The 17,840-nt window shown below is 38.7% G+C and overlaps 1 protein-coding gene across 4 annotated transcripts in view; it reads left to right on the plus strand.

Moving 5' to 3' along the window:
* The window catches only part of Asb3 (ankyrin repeat and SOCS box containing 3), a 128,428-nt gene that overhangs the window by 63,962 nt on the left and 46,626 nt on the right, over positions 1 to 17,840 (plus strand). For all 4 annotated transcript variants that reach the window (XM_085692334.2, XM_085692335.2, XM_085692336.2 and 1 more), the window contains 4 exons: positions 5,359 to 5,471; positions 6,042 to 6,177; positions 10,305 to 10,482; positions 12,621 to 12,818. In XM_085692334.2, coding sequence (XP_085548460.1) covers positions 5,359 to 5,471; positions 6,042 to 6,177; positions 10,305 to 10,482; positions 12,621 to 12,818 — 625 coding nt within the window. The remainder of the gene's footprint in view (positions 1 to 5,358; positions 5,472 to 6,041; positions 6,178 to 10,304; positions 10,483 to 12,620; positions 12,819 to 17,840) is intronic.

Genomic DNA, 17,840 nt, shown 5'->3' on the forward strand with positions numbered 1-17,840 from the left:
ACCTCATCCTGTATCCACTTCTCAAAGATGGTAAGGCACATTGCTTTGAGGAAGAACCAAGGCCCTGTCTACTATATCTAGGCTGAACAAGATATCCATCCAATTAGAATGGGTTTCAAGAAGCCAGTACAAGCAGTAGGGATCAATCCTAGGGCCAGTGCTTGTGGTCCCACAGTCTGCCCTAGCCAGAGAGGTGATTCTTGGACGCAGCAGAAGGATAGATCCTGTTTTGATATTCATTTTGTGATAGTCTGTGTCTTTTTATTGGAGAATTCATACCATTGATATAAGAGATATCAATCACCAATTATTGTTTGATCCTGTTATTTTGTTATTGGTGGTGATGATAGTATGTGTGCATGCATTTCCCCCTTTTTTTGATTTTATGGTGTGTAATTATTTTCTTTGTTTTCATAGGTATAGTTAACTTCCTTACTTTGGAGTTTTCTTTATAACACTTTCTGTATGGCTGGATTTGTAGATATTATTTAGATTTGATTTTATCATGGAATTCTTATTTTCTCCATCTATGGTGATTAAAAGTTTTACAGGGCATAGTAATATCTCTATCTCTATCTCTATCTCTCTCTCTCTCTCCTTTTTCGAGACAGGGTTTCCCTGTGTAACACTCGTAGCTGTCCTGGAACTAGCTCTTGTAGACCAGGCTGGCCTTGAACTCACAGGAATTCACCTGCCTCTGCCTCCCAAGTGCTGGGATTAAAGGTATGTGCCACCACTACCTGTCCCATTAGTAAGAATTTTTAAAGATGGTGTATGGATTGACTCAGGCTTGGCTGATGAGTTGATTGTGAGAACTTAGATTTGACCAGAGGTAACCATTAGAGGCAAAACCCTATTTCACTTTGCATGATGCTGTAGCTGCAAATGCTGCCAACTACTCACACTGTTCTACCTGTAGGTGTACAAAGTTAGAAAGCCTCCTTTGTTATTTGCTATACTGCTTATGCTTCTAACACTAAAGCTACGAATCAAGTAGGTAATGATTATCAGTGGGAAAGTTGGGGGGATGGAAAGGAAATGAAGAAAGGGAACAAACTGGCAATTAATGTAAATTTTTTTTTTTTTTTTTTGGTGTTCTCGAGACAGGGTTTCTCTGTAGCTTTGGAGCCTGTCCTGGAAACTAGCTCTTGTAGACCAGGGTGGCCTCAAATTTACAGAGATCCGCTTGCCTCTGCCTTCTAAGTGCTGGGATTAAAGGCTTGCGCCACCACCGCCTGGCTTCATTATCAATTAATGTAAACATTATTAGATACAAAAGGAAACAAATTGATGGTAAAACTGTTCAGGCAAACCATTGAAACTGTGTAAGTAAAAACAGCTCAGGCTATCTAGGGCCACTTTTGTGAAACAGGTGATCAGAGTTTCGTCATTGGGCCGACTTCACACACCAGTCCTAGGTCATCAGACCAGCTGGGAATTAGGAGTTAGGCTCCCAACAGACGCCATGGAGCAGTGAGTGAATGCTACTCAGAGTGTCAGTCTATCCCTGTACGGCGCTTGAGCCAGAATGGAGCCATCACACTACTTCATCCTTGAAGTCTCACCTTGGGAAAAATTCCAGCTAAAGATAATGACTAGGGGTAAAGTTGTTTTCTGTCTTGGTAAATGTCTCATCTTGTATGGGCTGATGACAGTTTGCAGATTAACAGCAGCTAGTGAGCGACAGTGAGTAGAGCTGCTGTGTAGCGTGGTTGTGACTATAAACTGGATGATTACATAATCCATTATCCTTTATTCTTCCTTGTTATTGCCACTGGTCAGTTATATATTATTATTACTGACTGGTATGGCTGAAAGAAAAGAAAAATTTTTCTCCTTCACTAACAGGAATCTTTGGAATTAAGGATAATTTATGGTATGTACATATTTTCTTTGCTAAGGAATCCTCAGAATAATTTATTTCAATAAATCATAATGTGGATCAGTACTTATAAAATTGATTCCTGAAAAGAGAATTCTGTTATATGAATTAAAAACTTGCGTCATAGTAAAAAGTTATGGAACCTAGTGTTAAAGCTTTTGGAGAAGATGTCATATAAGATTGTGTAAGTTTAGGACTGCTGTTTTACTCTTTCTTTAGTAGTGGTAATTGACCCCAGGGTCTCACACATGCTATGTACATTCTGTACCATTCAGCTAGCATCCCTTACGGATATTAGATTTTAAAAATTACAGTGTTTCTCTTAACTTTGTGCAGAGAAAATAGATGGAATGTTAATTAGTACATAAAAGGATAGTAGAATTTTAGGGTTTTGTCTTATATGTGACTGGAGGATGTGTTTTTCTGGATATGATTTCTCTGATATCTAAGTGGCCATTAGAAATATCAGTGATAACATGTAGAACTGTATTTGGATAGTCACCATGACGTTTTTCTTATACTACGAAGCCATGATTTTCCCCATCAGTTATTTATGTTTACAATTGTTAACCACTGGGCACATACGAAGTTTGTTGTTTTAAACTGTGAAGCCTTGACTGGACTGGAACTTGATATGTAGACCAGGTTGGCCTAGAATTCAAGAGATTTCCCTGCCTGTATTTCTTGACTGCTGTAATCAAATGTGTGCACAACACCTGGCTCTATATATGAGGAAACTTGTAAGATAGAATTATAGCTTCTAAATTCTAAATGTCAATAAAATATTGAACATTTGAGGGTAAAGATTAATGGTCATGATACATTTTAGAAAGCTTTCTGAATGTGTGTGTGTGTGTGTGTGTGTGTGTGTGTGTGAGAGAGAGAGAGAGAGAGAGAGAGAGAGAGAGAGAGAGAGAGAGATTTAATTTCATTTTTTTAATGGGAAAGTCCCACTTTATAGTCATGTTTATAAACTTAAGTTAAGAAATGAGGAGTAATAGCGGGCAATCCTGTATTCCTAGTGACAGTCTTGAAATGATAGATTCACTGTCCTTCCCACTTGTGTGTGACGAGGAAGGACATTAATCACAACTAATCGGTAATAATCATTTGGACCAGAATAGTCCTTAAACAACTTTGTTGTCTTTGCAGTAGTCAAAGTCTTACTTGTCTGTAGTCAAAACCAACTTGGGGATACACAGATTAAATGAACAGCAGTAGAAAAGGGAAAGTTGTTATTGTTGTAGTTTTTTTTTTGAAATATACCCAAGAGATGCCCTATCATACTACAAAAGCATTTGTTCAACTATGTTCATAGCTGCACTATTTGTAATAGCCTACAAATTACTATTTGTAATATTTGGAAACAACCTAGGTGCCCCTCAATAGAAGAATGGTTAAAGAAGGTGTGGAACATATACACATTAGAGTTTTACTCAGCGGTAAAAAACAATGACATCTTGAATTTTGCATGCAAATGGATGGAAATCGAAAACGCTGAGTGAGGTAACCCAGACCCAAAAAGAGGAATATGAACCTTCATCTGGCGATGGATGGAGATAGAGACAGAGACCCACATTGGAGCACAGGACTTAACTCCCTAGGTCCAAATGAGAAGCAGAAAGAGGGAGAACGTGAGCAAGGAAGGCAGGATCAGAGGGAACCTTCATCTGACGATGGATGGGGATAGAGACAGAGACCCACATTGGAGCACTGGACTGAACCCTCAAGATCCAAATGAGGAGCAGAAGGAGGGAGAATATTGTTGTAGTTTTTGTCCCAGTGCCCTCAGATGTCATTGTGACCACAGGACCAGAGAAAGCTGCAGCAGATAACAAATAACTTCTGCTTCATAGACGATGTAGTGAGAAAAGCTTGGCATAAACTGAAATAACAAAAAAAACCCCTTTTTACTGTAGAATTGTATAGAAAATTAAGTACATAATAGAGAATAGAGTACATATAGAACTTGACCTGGAAGAAGGGGTGAGTGTCTGAACTTTCAGCTGGACAGCCCTGCTCTCTAGGGGCCATCCCTGTTCAAACCACACACAACGTTTGTTCTCTGTTTATAGACTGATTCTGGAACAGTGTTCTGTAGTGTACTTCTCATATGGGTTAGCAATAATCCAGTATAAGAAGAAGTTTGTTTTATTTCATAGTATTCCTTGTCACATTTTTACTGTTGAGAATCACATGAATTATGGAACTGCATTCAAGTTTTAAAAGTGTGTATAAGGACATAGTTGAGGAAAAGACAGTTTAGTTCCCAAACTTTGTATAAATGTATAGATATAATGCAATTCAAGTTTAGTAATTATATGTGTCCAATAAATATTAAACAATTCTCCGGCCTTACTTTAATGATTAAATTGATGAAGTATTTTGCCATAAACATGTTATTTAGTTTCTAAGCTAATCAATTATGATTGACATTGATTGCAGACAGTATGTTTAAATATTAGTTGTATATCTGAAACTTGGGTGAATGAAATCAGTTTCAAGTATATTTCAGGGATCTGCCTCCCTCTAGCTCTCCAATGCTGGGTTTATAAGTGCTGCCTACCATGTCTTGATTTTTGTCTTTTTATCCCCCTCCCCTTCTTATAGGTTTGGGTGTGCATTCGTCTGTGCACATGTGTTCAGTGTCTAAGGAAACCAGAAGAGGCTAGAGCCACAGATGGTTGTGAGCCACCTTTTGGGTTCTGAGATTTGATCTTGGGCCCTCTGAAAAAACAGCTAGTGCTCTTAACCACTGAGCCGTCTTTCCAGCCCCATGTCTAGCTTTTAAGAGTATGTTATGGGGATCAAATTTAAGTCCTTAAATGTCCATGGCAGGTACTTCATCAAGTGCCTGAGCTATCTGCCCAACCCTGGACTTCTTTTTCTTTGTCCTTCAATTTTCTGTAGTTTGAAAATAATATATGTGGGTATAGTTTATTTTAAATCTGAATGTGTGTACATGTATGTATGAAAGATATGTGCATGTAGGGCATATAGGGTGTAGGGGGTGTTTCAAATGTAGAGGTCAGAGGAATACCTCGGTTGTCCCCACCTTGTTTGAGTCAGGGTCTCTTGTTGTTCACCCCTGTATACTCTGGGCTGCCTTCTCAGCTTCTGTATATCCACCCATCTCTGCTTCGCTTGTAGCTGTGGGAGTGCTGGGATTACAGCCCAGGTATACATGTGTTCTAGGGACTTGCATACTTCATAGTTGCATAGCAAGGGTATTCCTCACAGAGCCATCTCCCTAGCCCAGTATGCAGAAAGGCCTATGCATATGAAATCAGGCTGAGATAGTTGTGATAAATGTTTAGGAATGGTCATAGCATTGTTTAGGAATGGTCAAATGTCATAGCATTATGATTAGATACATATATATCTAATGTATATAAAATGATTAGAACATTGTAAAACTGCCAAGTCCTACAAATATCATTTTGCTGACTGTAATTTCTCTGATTGATGTATTGCAGCTGTTGAAAGTGGACAGATAGATGTTCTGAAGCTGTTGCTTCAACATGGAGCAAATGTCAATGGATTCCATTCTATGTGTGGATGGAATTCCTTGCACCAGGCTTCTTTCCAGGTAACCTCTGAATTTATTTTTTCGTTTCCATGTAAATTGTATACCTTACCCTTTTATAATGGCAGTTCTATACAGTTCTTGCTTCTTACTTGCCTGTGGTTTGTAATGGTTAGTACAGCACAGAAAAGGCAGTCTAAATACTAATGACCATTCTAAATAAGTGAGCTGCTATAGGACCAGAGCTGCTTTGGTCTGTAGGGACTAGTAAATAAGTAAATAAATAAATAAAATGTTGGTCACATAGTTATGATGTAATAGGAATCTGTGGGATAAGGAAAAATGATATATTTTATTATAATTACATGTTTAGAAGGCTTGTTTATTACTGCTTGAGTTAGTAATCTAACTTTATACGACTTTAAGGGTTAAACTTGCTAGAGACCAGTTTTTAGTATGTTTATACTTAACAGGCTGTGCAGAAGTGTAGGGTAATCTGATTAGTCATGTCTTTGCTATCCATTTTATCAAGGCACTGCATTTTTTCTTAAAGTTTTTCTTTACTGAGAAGATAAGAAAAGTAAAATACAACAAGAAAAATTTTTTAATATAAAATATGTATCTGTGCTTCAGGGAAATGCTGAGATTATAAAACTGCTTCTTAAAAGTGGAGCAGACAGAGAATGCCAGGATGACTTTGGAATCACACCCCTGTTTGTGGCTGCTCAGTATGGGAAACTAGAGAGCTTGAACATTCTTATGTCATCTGGTAAGAGCCATTAACCTTTGTGCTAGGAAGATCATGTTTTTAAACAGTATTCCTGGAAAGAATGATTCTTGAATTATGTGATGAAATTTATGTAAGTTGCAAATAAAAGTGTACACAGTTGATGTCAGTCCTGGTTATTATTAAGTCTGTTACCATCAGTGATACACATCCTTCTTATTGATCTACGTAGGAATATATGGTGGTCCTGAGCAGGCTTCTTGCAGTTTAGTGGCTTTCTAGGTACACATCTACTCTAGGGTTAGTTTATTAGATGGTCATTTTGTGTATTAAGCCTTTGAGTTGTATGTTTTGTGTGGCATTTATCTTCCCCAAATTCACTTGCTAACCCCTCCCGTGTGTGTTTGTATGTGTGTTTGTGTGTACACTGAATGTGCATGGGAATGTGGAGGTCAGAGTTCAGTATTAATGTCTTTATTAGTTAGTCACTCTGTGCCTTATGTTTCTGAGAAAGATTCTCTCACTAAGCCTACAGCTCACTGATCCGGCTGTGCTACCAAATCTACCTGTCTCTTCCTCACTGCTGGGGATCCAGACTCAGGCCTCATGTTTGTGCATCAAGCATTTAACCAAGTGAGTCAGAGGTCTGGACAGAACAAATGGTTTGATAATTGTCTGATTATTTAAATGGACTTTTTCAAAACATGTTTGCATTGTATTGTGTTAATGGCAGAATAACGAGCTAAACGATTTTCTGTGACTACTTAGACTTGCAGCCGTGCCAGAGAAGGCAGTGTTACCATGCCATTATTTTTGTGACATCTTCATACCAGAGGGGTTCACCATATGGAAGGGCTTTAAAAGTCTTTCAGGGCGCATGCTCTGGCAGAGCTAATCTGAGAAGCCATTGATAGTCAGAGGAGGGACTTGTCACCAGATTTTCTGACTGGTCTATGTAGTCACTTCCTGAGCAGCCAGGACTACATAGAGAGACCCTGTCTCAAAAACAAAACAAAACAAAACAAACAAACAGAAAAATAAACCCTCTAAATAGACCAAAGCTTAACAAAAACCAGGGCATATATTTCTTATTTCTAGTTTTTCCTTATACATCTTTACATAAAGTCAAGATAGGAAGTGAAAGAAATGAACCTTCATGAAGTTTGAGATTAAGGTTTCTGAGAAATTATGAACTTATATCTTACTTCTTGAAATGATGCATTTTTACATTAAGAACATCAGACTCCGGGTGTTAAATGCTGACCAGAGATCTAGAAACTAATTTTTTTGGCACAATCAGGACATGTTTATTCTTGTATTTCTTTGTCTTTAATTTTTCTTCTGTCTAAACTTATAAATAGCAATTTTTATATAATTAAAATGTATGAAGGTCTGTTTATAATGTAATTATGAACTTACTTGTAATAATGACCTTCATTCTGTTATTTTTTATACTTTTTCAATTGTAATCCTAGAGGAGCTGATTTCTTACACTTCTGATACTTGGAAGTTGTCACTCAAACTAGAAGGTTAATTTTTTTTTTTAAAAAAAGTAGATCTTGCCGTTGACTTCCTTTTTTCTCAGTGATTGTGTTTATGTCTCTGAAGCTGACAGCAGATGAGGCACCAAAACCATGACGATTCTAGTTGGCTAGCATGTTTGCAGCTCATGAAGGTTCAACACCGAGTTTAATTTACCCTGTGTAGCTTGTTTAAGATGTACTTATGTAAGATTATTTTGAGTAAGATAGTCAGTTTTCCCCTATGTTTTATGGTATTGATACTGAGATGTATTAGAGAAATTTAAAAATTATCCCTATCATGTGATAATATGTCTTAGTGATGGGGGAGTTCAGCCAATCACATTCTGTTCGTGGGGCATACTACCTCTGATTAAGATATTTATGTAATGATACACATTGCTTACATTTGGAGGTCATTGTCCTCACTCATTGCGCAATTGTTCATTCTCTTAGTCTTCAAGTTAGATAGATAGAAATCAATAATCATATATGTTTGTTATATTTTTTATTTAGGCTAATCAGGTTATTTAGGTGCATAGAGATCATACTTAGTATAGATAGTATAATCTTCAACCTCTTCGAAGAGCTGTAGAAAATGGCCTTTAATCTAACTCAGAGTTCTGTAGTAGTGAGACACAATCGCTCCTGGCATCATCGCTCTACTCCCGAGAGAACGTTGAACACCAAAGACACTCCACTTGGAGCTTGTCTTCTTCCTGGCAGAACTGGCCTTTGGGCAAAGAAAAAGCCCATACCTCGACCACTGACAAAATTGCAGAATATCCATAAATGGATAAAAGCAGGATTGTCTTATCTTGCCAAGACAGGATGAGAGAGTCCTAAAAGGTTTCTTGCCTTTAAAAAATGGCATGTCAGTTACATCAGGCCTTAGCCAAAGTTGGTTGACTCAACATTTCAAACGAGACTTTGGGTGATTGCCCAGGTATTCAGTTGTCTCTTCCATTCGTTGCACATTTCGGAAGTTTCCCGCTTGTACTTCCGGGCTGCTTGAGTAAAATTATTTTCCTTCTCAGATCTTTGATGGAGTTGAAGATTAGATAGTTGTAGTTACCATCTACATTATTTAGACTCCCTGAAATAGAATGTTTAGTAAAACTTTTGTTATATGTTTCTTGCTTAATATTGTTTGTTGTTTGTAACTTTATATTTATTATTTGCTTCTATTGTATATAGTTGTATTTGGTTTGGTTCTGTCTTATTTTAGAAAAAAGGGGGAGATGATAGGGGAGTTCAGCCAATCACATTCTGTTCGTGGGGCATGTCGCCCTAAGGCAAAAGTTTACCTATAAACCTGGCGAGTGAAAGCCCCCGCCCTCTCTCTCTCCCTCTCGACCTGCCTGGATACAGCGTTCCAGATGGGTGGAACTCTGTATAAGTTTTTCCTTCTGTTTTATTAAAGCTGTATCTTTTGTAAGATAGTTTGGGGACTTTTCATTACCGATCGCCCTGTGGCATCATCTTAGTAGGTTTAATATATTATTTGCTGGTGATAAGGGTAACCTGCTATTTTTCAAAAGTTTCATAAGTAAAGTCATTTTTAGCCATTCCAAATCTTTGTTTATATGTTTTTTATTTATGGAAACAGGTTCTTCCTATGTAGTTTTGGCTGTCCTGAAACTCATTATGTTGACCAAGCCGACCTTTAACTCACAGAAAACTGCTGTCTCTGCCTCCCAAGCACTGAGCTTACAGGCATGCACCACTGTGTCTGACCGCCTTTTCAAATCTGAATATAGTAGTATGAAAATAACAGTTTTATTTTAAAATCTGCTCAGATCCATTAAAAAATATTGTTCCCATTTATTGTTGGTTTTGCTATACAATACTCATAAAGGAAGAAAAGTAGTAATAAGACTAATTAATATAGTTTTAGTCATAGATCCCATGTATATCAGCCATATCTACTGGTAAATTCCCTCTTAAATCTTAGTCTAAAATCAGTTGGTGACATCCATAAGTGTCATAATTTAAGACAGGCTAGCCTCCAACTTGTAATGCTCTTTTCTCAGACTCCCAAGAACTGGAATTGTAGGCCTTTATCACTACATCTAGCTTCTTTTCCTTTAAAATCTTTATACTTTGGGCTTGAGAGAAGGCTCAGTGGCTAAGAGCATGTGCTGCCCTGCAGATGGGTGGAATTCAGATCTGGCACCCGTGTTAGGTAGGCTAACTATTTATGAACTCCAGCTCCAAAGGGATCCTATGCAACCTTCTGGCCTTCATGGATACTTGCATGCACAGATATGTATACACATACACAAACACACATATACACAAATCATGAATACACATTGAAATAAATCTTTAAAAGCTATCTGTACTTTGAAACCAAAGTATTTGTTGGATGAGGGATTTGAATAAATACCCTTCATGGAATATGGGTTTTTTTTTTGTCTAAAAGTGAATTCTAAAATATGAATGATCATTTATGCTCTTACTGATGGAGACTGAAAACAATTTAAATGATTGACAACAGGTTAGTAAAATACGTATATTTTTTCCAACAATGTCCACTAAGGGTGGAAGCTGCTGTTCTGTGAAAGCTTTTTATGGCAGTTTGAGATTTGTGTTATCGTATTTTTTAAACCACCTGTGAGGATTATTTAATATTTTGTTTTGTGTTAGGTGCAAATATCAATTGTCAAGCCTTGGACAAAGCTACTCCATTGTTTATTGCTGCACAGGAGGGTCATATAAAATGTGTGGAACTTTTGCTCTCCGGTGGGGCAGATCCTGATCTTTACTGTAATGAAGACAATTGGCAATTGCCTATTCATGCTGCTGCACAAATGGGCCACACAAAGTAAGTAGGCAAAGTGGAATAAAAATGCTCTCTGAATTAAAAGCAATTTAAGGGTAGATCTGGGTCACACCTTTACCTCCAGGTCAATCCTTGGTCCTTCCTTTCTGTAACCAGTTTGTGGGATGCCTAGATTTCTTCCTCAGATCCTCTGGAGTTTTCATTTTCCCACTTTGAGGAAGAAGATGTAGAGATGGAGTAAGTCCTGGACCTTTCTCAGGTTTTCTTCAGCTAATGACAGTCCTTTATCCCTTTCCTCCTGCCTTTACCCCCACACATCTTCAGCTAGCCGTATGATGGCCGTACTGATATTTACTATCTCCCTGTAGGAAGCTTTTATGTGTGATGAGTAGTCCATCCCATCCTAAACCATTTGATTAGATTTATTACCTAATCTCACCTCCAGTCTGGTATTGCCTCCTGCTTCTGGAACTCTTTTTTTGTTTTGTTTTGTTTTGTTTTTGTTTTTTTCGAGACAGGGTTTCTCTGTGGCTTTGGAGCCTGTCCTGGAACTAGCTCTTGTAGACCAGGCTGGTCTTGAACTCACAAAGATCTGCCTGTCTCTGCCTCCTGAGTGCTGGGATTAAAGGCGTGCGCCACCACCGCCCAGCTTGGAACTCTTTCTTTGCTAAAAGTCCCTAGAAAATTTTTAGCATATTTTGGAGAGAGTATATTTGGGAGTATAGAAATGTGTAGTGACCTGCTTATGTCAATAAAAATAAGGCTCTCTTCCATAAATCAGTATGGACAGATTTAAAAATCATGTTTACGGTCTTTAGGGTCATAATTGTACTTTCTATAGCTGTCATAACTGTTGTTCAGTTAAGAATAACAGAACAGTCATTACCTTTGGACAGTAGGAAGATGGAGTCCACAAACTGGCTATTTTGTTCCGAGGTAGCACGTGTCCTTACAGATCTCTGAAAGCCTTGTGACAGGGTGCTTTTTCTAGCCCATCTTTAAAACTGAGACACATTTATTATGTATAAGAGGTGTCATGCCGATTCTTTTAATAAAATACTTGGTTTCAACATTTGATATTTCTTCTACTTGCTTTTTAAAATTTATTACCAGTTCTTTGGAACACATTCACACTCCTCCAGCTTTTCCCAGGTCTACACCCAATTTTGTGTCCATTACAAAAAATGGTTAGGTTCATTTTCTCTAATTGTTCATGATTTATTTAGAAAAATCTTTTAATAGTTATATTCAGCTTTAAATTGATACCAAAGCTCTCCTAGGAATTTGTCCTTAATTGTGCCCAACTTCGAGAATTCTCTTGCCACTGATCTCATCCAGACTTGCTTTACAGAGGGTCCAGCTGTGGTCTAGTGTCCTCCAGTGTCATTTTAGTTTTTTTGTGGCAGGAAAAGCAGCCACTCATGTATTGATATACCTCAGATGTTAATGATTGCAATTTTTCTGTGCGTGTAATATTTTACTATAAATTTTAATTTCTTCTGATTAAAAATGTAATTTCTCATTTCATTGCCACTCACCATCTTTAAAAATTCTTACTAATGGGCCAGGCGGTGATGGCGCACACCTTTAATCCCAGCACTTGGGAGGCAGAGGCAGGTGGATCTCTGTGGATCTCTACAAGGGCTAGTTCCAGGACAGCTAGTACTATTACACAGAGAAACCCTGTCTTTAAAAAACCAAAAAAAAAAAATTCTTACTAATGGGAAACAAAACCAATTAGTGTTTAAGAAGGAAAATACTTCATTTTATTTTTTTGTTATTATTTGTTTGTTTGTGAAACAGAACCTTGCAAGGTAGCTCTGACTCCTGGAACTTGTTATGCAGCTGTGGCAGGCCTTGAACTCATGACTATACTGTTTCAACCTCTGACTGCTGACTTCTAGGCATGTGTTATCACAACTGGTCATTATACAATCCCCAGTGCTGGGAACTGAACCCAGTGCCTCCAGCATAGTAGGCAGGCATTCTATCTCTGGGCAATATCCCAGCTACTTTATATTTAATGTAATAAGTATTTTGATTATTTATTATGCTCTGAAATACTAAACATAAATGGATTTGGGAGCATAGGTAATGATGGTGGTAAGACAAATAATAGTGAACAAGGACAACAGACAAAGTTACTATAGAAAATGTTCCTCCTGTTTGTGTATTTGCAGGATCTTGGACTTGTTAATACCACTTACCAACCGGGCTTGTGACACTGGTCCAGACAAAGTGAGCCCTGTTTACTCAGCAGTGTTTGGAGGACGGGAAGAGTGCCTGGAAACTTTGCTGCAGAATGGTTACAGCCCAGATGCGCAGATGTGCTTGGTCTTTGGATTCAGTTCCCCTCTGTGCATGGCTTTCCAAAGGGAGTAAGTATATTTGTTACATTTTGCTTCTACTTAGTTCCCAAGTGACTTTTCTTCATAGTGAAACTTGGCGTCTCTGTTAGTACTAAGTTGCTCACCTAGTAAAGCCCTGCTTCAGGATATGTTGTTCAATCTAGCAGAAGTGAGGTTGATGACACCAGGTTATTTACCTTTTCTTTTTGAACCTGCATTATACTTTTAGTATAACATTGTTAGGAAATACTTTTAATATATTAATATAAATGATTAGGCCTACTCTGATGTCTTCGAAATGATTCAAGAATCAAAAATGGAACTTTTATCAACTAAAGCAGTAACTGCTTTAGGTTACTTAACTATACCTTTTAATAAATTAATCAATTTATTTATTTATTATTTTATGAGCCTTACAATAAAACATATTTGTTATGCAGCATTTTTAAGTGTACATCATAAGAAATATATTTTAAAAGTCATACATTTCATTTTTATACTCTGCTACAGTTCTGTGAAGTAGAATAAATGAAGAGTTAATGCTGCTGTTTAAATGCTTGGCCAGTAATTTGACCTTGGGACTCCAGCAGACTTCAGTAGCTGAGGGTTTTACAGTAGACCTTAGTAGGTGAGGGTGGTTGCTGACGCCTTTAATCCCAGCACCCTGGGGCGGGGGAGGTGAATCTCTTTAAATTCAAGGCCAGCCTTGTCTCCACCCAGAGAGTTTCAGTACATCCAGGGCTATATATATAGAGAGAGACTGTGTCTTAAATAAACCAAAACAAACAACAAAAAAAGACATTAAGATTATGGGGTGTAGAGATACTCAGTGAGTAAACGTGAGGACTTGAGTTCAATTCACAGAATCCACATTAAAATACTGGGTGTAGTGGTGTGTGCTTTTAATTCCAGGGAGCTGGAGACTGAAGGATCCCTGAGGCTAACTGGCTGGCTAGTCTAGCTTGATAGGTGAGTTTCAGATCAATGGGAGACTCTTACCTCAAAGTAAATGGATGGCCTTCCTGAGGAAAAGACCCAAGGTTGTTTTGTGGCCTTTCCGTGGATGGACATGCATGTGCAATAATAAGACTATGAGAAAAACCATATACTTGTGCTCCATTAAAAATACAAATCAGTTGTGTAGATAGATGCTATATTTTAAAGGCCTGACCATTCATTTGTTACTCTTTTTTTAAAAAAAGATTTATTATATAGACAACATTCTGCTTCCATGTATGCCTGCATGCCAGAAGAGGGTGCCAGATCTCATTACTGATGGTTGTGAGCTAACGTGTGTTTGCTGGGAATTGAACTCAGGACCTCTGGAAGAGCAGCCAGTGCTCTTAACCACTGAGCCATCTCGCCAGCTCTCATATGTTACTCTTAATGACACATTTTTATTACTTTTTTATGTAGATGGGTGTTTTGCCTGCGTGTCAGTCTATGCATTGCATTCACAAAATGTCTGCAGAGGTCAGAAAAGGGATCATTGTTAGCTGCTATGCTGGAAATCGAACCTGGGTCCTCTGGATTAGCAGCCAGTCCTCTTAACTGCTGAGCCATATCTCCAGCCCCAGTGCTCTTACTTTTGACTGGTCTGAGACATAGAAGCAGAAATCCTCGTCCGGGTGGTGGTGGCGCACACCTTTAATCCCAGCATTTGGAAGGCAGAGGCAAGCGGATCTCTGTGAGTTCGAGGCCACCCTGGTCTACAAGAGCTAGTTCCAGGACAGGCTCCAAAGCTACAGAGAAACCTGTCTCGAGAACACCAAAAAAAAAAAAAAAAATTTACATTAATTGCCAGTTTGTTCCCTTTCTTCATTTCCTTTCCATCCCCCCAACTTTCCCACTGATAATCATTACCTACTTGATTCGTAGCTTTAGTGTTAGAAGCATAAGCAGTATAGCAAATAACAAAGGAGGCTTTCTAACTTTGTACACCTACAGGTAGAACAGTGTGCGTAGTTGGCAGCATTTGCAGTTACAGCATCATGCAAACTCTCAGTGAGGACAGCCTACATCTCTTGACGATCTGTTCCTGGCTTCTTTAATTCTTTTGGCCAAAAGTTTAGCATATTCTGCAGCCTCCTCTTACTGTCTTAGTGTGTTGTTCCTTCAAAGGAATAGGTTGGCATTTATGCTGTAGGACACTTGGATAACAAAAGCCTGAATCATGGGGTCTTTGGTCCTGGGTTTCTTAGATTTTTTTATTTATGGCTTCCTGACAAGAAGTTGGTGACATCTTTGAAAGACTGAACAGTTTTCAGATTCTACTTGTTCTTTTGTGCCCCGACCACTAAGGAATGGTAATATCTATCAGTTCAGGAATATCACTTTAGTATCCACAATACATCCCTAACATATTGGTGCTTTCTATCCCCAGTTCTCCTTGTAACCCCACCCCTGACTCCTGTGGCCATAGATGCTATCATTTTAATGCTGCAGAAGTGGTTACAAGCATGCTACGAATTTCATTGACTTTCTTGAACTCATTGTTATGGATAGCTAGCTGTGATATAACTTAACTCTCTCCAGACATTTTCACTGGCCCAGCCAGATGACTAGATAAAAACACTTGTCACCAAGTCTGACAACCTGAGTTTTCTTTCATGTAAGTATCACATTTTTGTCTATTTCTAAACACGAAACACCATAGTGGTGAAAAATGGTCTTCAAGTAAGGTTTTTACTGGGTTTTAGTCTTTAAAACTCTCTCTTGATCAGATGATTCACTTCCTCAGATTGTTCACCATTTAGGTGATGAGCTGTCTTTTTATGTCACAATTGATTCTTGGTGTTTGTGTCTGTAGGATAGACTTTTTCTCCTGCTAGGATCTGAAGAGCTTCCCCAATTTGTCATAGGGATTGAGATAGAGGGAAATATGTATTTTAAGAGAAACATATAGATTTGTCCATATTATTTATATTTTAACCAGTGGTTTACCTAACTGGGAGAATGTGCTATGCTCAAATGACATGCAATGGTCAAGGTCATATAGAGCACTAAGGTTGCTGTCGTCTCGGAGCATGCCTTTGTGTTTGAGAGTTTTACAGGAGTTGTCCCAGATGCTCAGAGTGTGCTGACAACATTCTGTGATTCTTCAGCTTCTTTCGCACTTGCTCTTTTCCTTGGAAATGGTACTTTTTATGGGAAAGGGAGAGCATGTAGTAGCACTGGCCAGTTCCATAAGCTTTGTGAGAGTGTGCTCTTTCTCCATTTAACAGAGACTGTGTGAGTACAGTAATTGGATGAAGTTTGGGGCTGGTTTATTGAATATCTTTTATAGTATACAAATTGAGAGAAAATACATATTGGGTAAAAGTAATTTTATAGATAAACTTGGAACAGGTAAGTTTAAGCAGTGTTCTGGGAATTTTTCTTGTGGCATTATAGGGGAATGAATGGATCTACAAATGTGTGAAGAATCCAGAAACAGGATAAGTTTATATTAACAATAAATATGACATTACTCTTGTACTTACAGACTTTTCAGAAATTTTATTTATTTTTTATTTTTTTTTATTTTTTTATTTTTTTTAATTTTTTTTTTAAGTAAGTTTTATTAAATTATAAAAGTTTCCATTTCCGCCCCTCTTCCCAACACCCTCCCACTCCTCCCACTCCCTCTCCTCCTCCCTCTTCATCCCTTAGGGCAGTCAGGGTTTCCTGCCCTGTGGGAAGTTCAAGTTCCTCCCCCCCCCTCCAGGTCCAGGAGGTGAGTGTCCAAACTGACTTGATCCCCAAAATCCAGAATATGTAGAGGAAACAGGTCCCAGTGTCATAGTCAATGGCTTTTCAGAAAGACTCCGGGCCAGCCACATTCAGAGAATCCGGTCAAATTCCGAGAATCTGGTTATATCACTTCCTCGTTCAGTCCCAGTCCAACTGGCCTTGGTAAACTCTCATTAGATCCGTTCCATTGTATCAGTGGGTGATAGCATCCCTCGCAGTACTGATTTCGTTTTTCATGTTCTTCCTCCTTCTGTTCCTCATTTGGACCTCGAGGGGCTCAGTCCGGTGCTCCAATGTGGGTTTCCGACTTTATCGCCGTCCTTCGCCAGATGAAGGATCTATGGTGACAAACAAAATATACATCAGTATGGTTATGGGCCACGGCCGATTCAGGCACCCTCTCCTCTGTCCAGAGAACAATCTGGGGGATCTCTCCTTGGACCTGGGATCCCATATATAATCAAGTCTCCTGTAAACCCTAAAATGACTCCCTTAGTTGAAAAATATTCTTCCCTGATCCCATATTCATCCTCCCTCCCTCCCCCCCATCCCAGGCCAACGAGCTTTCCCCATTCCTCCCCTACTCCCTTCTCTCTAACCCTCTCCCCTTCCATCAACCCTCCCACCCCCCCATGCACCCGAGGTTACCTGGGACTCTTGTCTATTTCCTACCTCCTGGTGGATAGGTAAATAATCTTCATCAGGTTCATCTTCTTATTTAGCTTCTCTAGGATCACGAATAATAGGCTCAAAGACCTTTAATTATGGTTAGAATCCACTAATGAGTGAATACATACCGTGTTCCTCTTTTTGGGTCTGGCTCACCTCACTCAGTAAAGCGTTTTCTATTTCCATCCATTTGCATGCAAAATTCAAGATGTCATTGTTTTTTACCGCTGAGTAAAACTCTAATGTGTATATGTTCCACACCTTTTTTAACCATTCTTCTATTGAGGGGCACCTAGGCTGTTTCCAGGTTCTGGCTATTACAAATAGTGCTGCTATGAACATAGTAGAACAAATGCTTTTGTAGTATGTTAGGGAATCTTTAGGGTATATTCCCAAGAGTGGAATTGCTGGGTCCTGAGGGAGGTTGACTCCCAGTTTCCTGAGAAACCGCCACACTGATTTCCACAGTGGCTGCACGAGTTTGCATTCCCACCAACAATGGATGAGTGTTCCCCTCACCCCACATCCTCTCCAGCATAGGCTATCGTTGGTGTTTTTGACTTTAGCTATTCTGACAGGTGTAAGATGGTATCTCAAAGTGGTTTTGATTTGCATTTCCCTGATCGCTAAGGAGGTTGAGCATGACCTTAA

This window comes from Myodes glareolus, chromosome 8, assembly GCF_982192425.1.
Source record: "Myodes glareolus chromosome 8, mMyoGla1.1, whole genome shotgun sequence".
In the NCBI taxonomy this organism is placed as follows: Eukaryota; Metazoa; Chordata; class Mammalia; order Rodentia; family Cricetidae; genus Myodes; species Myodes glareolus.